Source organism: Elephas maximus, chromosome 16, assembly GCF_024166365.1.
Source record: "Elephas maximus indicus isolate mEleMax1 chromosome 16, mEleMax1 primary haplotype, whole genome shotgun sequence".
NCBI classification, from domain to species: Eukaryota; Metazoa; Chordata; class Mammalia; order Proboscidea; family Elephantidae; genus Elephas; species Elephas maximus.
Window position 1 is genome coordinate 83182711 of NC_064834.1, and position 4822 is coordinate 83187532.

Genomic DNA, 4822 nt, shown 5'->3' on the forward strand with positions numbered 1-4822 from the left:
TGAAGGTACTCGGGGATGTTGAGTGTTCTCAGTTTTGGTTCATCATTGTACATCTGGCCTCTGCTAGGCATCCGTCTGCCCTTTGCTTGGTTTTTCCCTTAATTAGTGAGCCAGGAATGTGAATGGAAACTTTAAAATTCCTGCTTTCCCTTCCACAAAGGGTATCTCACTAAATGGAGTTGTTTATTTTTTTTCATTTTCCAGTTAAAAATCAAGTCTCTTGGACTCCTGATTAGGAACCTGCACTCCCTGAGGGGTCCTGGCAGATGCAGCCCAGCTACTGCCCATGGCTGTGGGGAACCAGACAGTGACTATGTTTGTCCTACAGAGCTTCACCCAGGACCCCTGGCTTGAGGTGGCCCTCTTCTGCCTCTTCTTCACCCTGTTCACAGTGGCCTTGGGGGGAAATAGCCTGATCATTGCAGCCATTTGCTGCAGCTCCAGTCTGCACATTCCCATGTACTTCTTCTTAGTCAACCTGGCTGTGCTGGACATGGTCTGCACCTCGTCCATCCTGCCCAAGGTACTGCAGAGCCTGATTGCAGACAGCACCATCTCCTTCAGAGGCTGCCTCAGCCAGATGTTCTTCTTCACCTGGTCACTGAGCTCTGAGCTGCTACTCTTCACTGCCATGGCCTATGACCGTTACCTGGCCATCTGTCGGCCGCTGCACTATGGCGCACTCATGAGTGGCAGGGCCTGTGTGGTCCTGGCAGCCTTCGTGTGGGTCACTGGTGTGTTCAACGCCTCCCTGCTGACCGGCCTGGTCCTGCGGCTGAAATTCTGTGGCCCCAACGTCATTGCACACTTCTTCTGCGAGATCCCACCTGTGCTGCTCCTGTCCTGTAGCCCGACCTTCCTTAATGATGTCATGACCATCACTGCAGACATGTTCCTGTCAGGCCTGAACTTCACGTTGACCATGGTGTCCTACAGTTGCATCATTGCCAGCATCCTGAGCATCCGCTCAGCCAAGGGCAAGCGCCGTGCCTTCTCTACCTGCTCCTCCCACCTCGTTGTGGTCACCTTGTACTACTCCACTGTGCTCTACACCTATGTCTTGCCAGCCCTTGGCTCCACTGGGCTCCTGGACAAGGCTGTTGCTGTCCTATACACCACTGTGACACCCACGTTGAACCCCCTTATCTACACCCTGAGAAACAAGGAGTTTAAAGCAGCCCTTAAGAAACTCTTCCCTTGTTCCCCTAAATGACTGTGAAAAGAGGAGAGGCTCGGTCTGACCTTTAGAGCACCACGTCATTTCCCCCACGGAGGACTGTCAGGCATGCTCTGGTGCATTGCTCTCACTAGCAGGGGCATTGAGACATTGGGGCTCTTGTCTAAAGGGCTCTTGGACACGGAGGACTGTACTTGTGAAGACTGTGTTTAATGCCTGATTTATGAATCATATAAACTTGATAAAGTTCTACTAAGCCTTTAACCACTGACTATACAACTAATGAATTAAAACATACATTTTGTATACTAAATTTTCTTTGATGTTGAAATGTTTCTTAGACTCATTTAGTCAAATTCCAGTGTTGGTTAAATCACAAAATATTCTTTTAAATGCTTCAAATGCCTTAAACAACAAAACATGGTCAAATCATCACAGTGATGATAAAACTTATTATACCATCCCTAATATTTTTAAAGCTATTATCAAAAGCTTGGTGTCATAGGTTCAATTGCTTTTAATCTTTCCAGTTTTTGTTCTGTATTTTTCTAGGGATTTACTTGTTGACGTGGTCTGAAAGAAAAATAATGCAGTTTTAGACTAGAGAGTTAAAGACCCATTTTGATTTTCTCTTTCCCATAAGACAGGCATTAACTATCTCCCGAGGAGTCTTGTTTCATTTTAACATATCAGAGGACAAAATTGGGCTGTCGGATCACCAGTGTCTGCCTAAGGGTGAAACTGCTGTGGTCTTTGACCTTCATCAGTAACTGCTTCACATCCTCTTTACTCTCAGCAAGCAAAGCCGTATCATATGCATATCACAGGTTTCTAATGAGTCTTCCTCCATGGTATTTCATTTATGTCGTCCACTTTTTGTTGTTTAAAGCTAGGGTAAATCTGTTTCCCGTACTCGATCTTAACGGGGAGCCAACAGGGTCTTTTTGTCAAATACAGGAAAGGAGACAGAAATAATGTCTAATTCCAACACCATGAGACAGTTACACACAGGCATATTTTCCTCTAGAGTTCTACATTCTTCTCCTACATATCTGAGAACATATTACATACATTATATTTTATTCTGTGTTTTTTGCATTCTATAAAATAATTATTCCCCTAGTATAGACTTTATTCTGTAGCATTTTTAATGGCTGCATAATATTCTACTGGGCAGATGTGGACTTTAAAAGCCAATAATGTGGCATTGGCTGGTTTGTATAGACTTTTTCTATTATAAATAACTTATAAAGAGCATCTTTGTACAAAGAAATATCACATCACAGATTACTTCTGTAAGATAAAGTCCAGGGAAGGAGTAGGTGTTTCATTTCAAGGCTCTTGACAAACTGTCAACTTTCTTTCCAGAAAGGAAGTAGCTATTTACATTCCATAGCAGACCCATCCTAACCCTTCAGTCCTGTTCAGCATCCCCAACAACCTTGACCACACACACACCTGCCTGTGGCATAGGAGGCTGCTGTGAGGAGGGTCCACTGAATTAGCTTCCACCACCATCCTCTCAGAATGACCTCCACTTATATAGTCGTTGGCTGTCATTTCATAGACTACAAAGACAATCAATAGGCTCAGTGAAATGTTTAGGTCCGTAAAGTACCTGATAGGCCCTAGGTGGAACCCTAAGAGAGGTTCTTGCTACAGCAAACTGCTATAATGTAGTGGATCCAGACATTTCTTTCTCACATTCATGCCCTCTTGACCCTGGGAACACCTGACCTTGGCTTCCTTTCATGACCTGCCTCTCATACTCTATCTTCCTGGCTCTTGGCCTCTATCATTAGGAATCTAGGACTCACTACTGACTCTAGCCTTACCTTCCAGGCTGACCATGGTGTTTTCTCATGCCGCTGCTCAAAGCTCAGGGTCCTACTATTCCCAGGGCAAAACCATAGTGCACATTGTCATTAAGTCTTTCCCTTTTTTTTTCCTTCTTGAAATGAAGTCCTCTGGTTCCCCTAGGAAGTCAAGGCCTCCTGCCCCAGTCACCTTCCATCTTCCCTTGCAGCTAATAACTGCCTCTTGATCTATGCACAGTTTCTTTATGAGCACAACTAAGTGTTCTGAAATTCCCATTCTTTGAAATGTTATCCATAATTTGTTATGATCCAATCAAATGCCTTCGCACAGTCAATAAAACACAGGTAAACATGTTTCTGGTATTTTCTGCTTTCAGGCAGAATCCACCTGACATCAGCAATGATATCCCTGGTTCCTCTTCCTCTTCTGAACCCAGCCCGAATTTCTGGCAGTTCCCTGCCGATATACCACTGCAGATGCTTTTGAAGGACCTTCAGCAAAATTTTGTTTGAGTGTGATGTTAATGGTATTGTTCAATAATTTCCCCGTTTGGTTGGATTAGCTTTCTTTGAAATAGGCATAAATATGGATCTCTTCCAATTTGTTGACCAGGTAGCTGTTTTCCAAATTTCTTGGCATAGACAAGTGAGCACTTCCAGTGCTGCATCCGTTTGTTGAAACATCTCAGTTGATATTCCATCAGTTCCTAGAGCCTTGTTTTTCGCCAATGCCTTCAGTGCAGCTCGGATTATCCCTTCAGTACCATCAGTCCTGATCATATGCTACCTCTTGAAATGGCTGAACAATGACCAATTCTTTTTGGTATAGTGACTCTGTGTATTTCTTCCGTCTTCTTTTGATGCTTCCTGAGTCGTTTAATATTTTCCCTATAGAATCCTTCACTATCGCAACTCGAGGCTTAAATTTTTCCTTCAGTTCTTTCAGCTTGAGAAATGCCGGGCGTGTTCTTCTCTTTTGGTTTTCTATCTCCAGCTCTTTGCAGATGTCATTATAATACTTGACTTTGTCTCCTCAAGCCAACCTTTGAAATCTTCTGTTCAGTTCTTTTACTTCATCATTTCTTCCTTTTGCTTTAGCTGCTTGACGTTCAAGAGCAAGTTTCAGAGTCTCTTCTGACATCCATTTTTGTCTTTCTTTCTTTCCTGTCCTTTTTAATGATCTCTTGCTTCCTTCGTGTATGATGTCCTTGATGTCATTTCACAAGTCGTCTGGTCTTTGGCTGTTAGTATTCAACGCATTAAATCTATTCTTCAAGTGATCTCTAAATTCAGGTGGGATATACTCAAAGTCGTACTTTGGCTTTCATGGACTTGCTCTAACTTTCTTCAGTTTCAACTTGAACTTGCATATGAGCAATTGATGGTGTGTTCCACAGTCGGCACCTGGCCTTGTTTGGACTGATGATATAAACACTATTCTGACAACAGCATGCATCATTCGCATACGTGTTTGCATTATTTAATTTCAGTAAATAATATGCCATATTTTCAGTGTTTTTATATATATAACAATCTTTACCACCTGTATACTTCCATTTTAACTTGCTTTCCTCACTCGACATTATAATTTTGAGATTTGTCCATATTGATATACACAGATATAGTAGTGTATTCAATGTATGATAAAAGAGTGATGAATTTATCCATTCCCTTAGTGATAGGAAGTTAGGTTAGTTAGGTTGTTACCACATTTTTTGCAATCGCACAAAGAGATGCAACAGCTACTGAGATAGCTGAACAAAGTTTAGATCCATCTTGTGACAGAAACCAGGATGGCATGAAGAGACTTGCAGGACTCCAGGATGGC

General features: G+C 42.7%; 1 protein-coding gene across 1 annotated transcript; it reads left to right on the plus strand.

Moving 5' to 3' along the window:
• Positions 1 to 286: 286 nt before the first annotated feature.
• Positions 287 to 1213, plus strand: LOC126059181 (olfactory receptor 13A1-like). Its single transcript, XM_049854718.1, has one exon. The coding sequence runs from the start codon at positions 287 to 289 to the stop codon at positions 1211 to 1213; it is 927 nt and encodes a 308-aa protein (XP_049710675.1).
• Positions 1214 to 4822: the final 3609 nt, after the last annotated feature.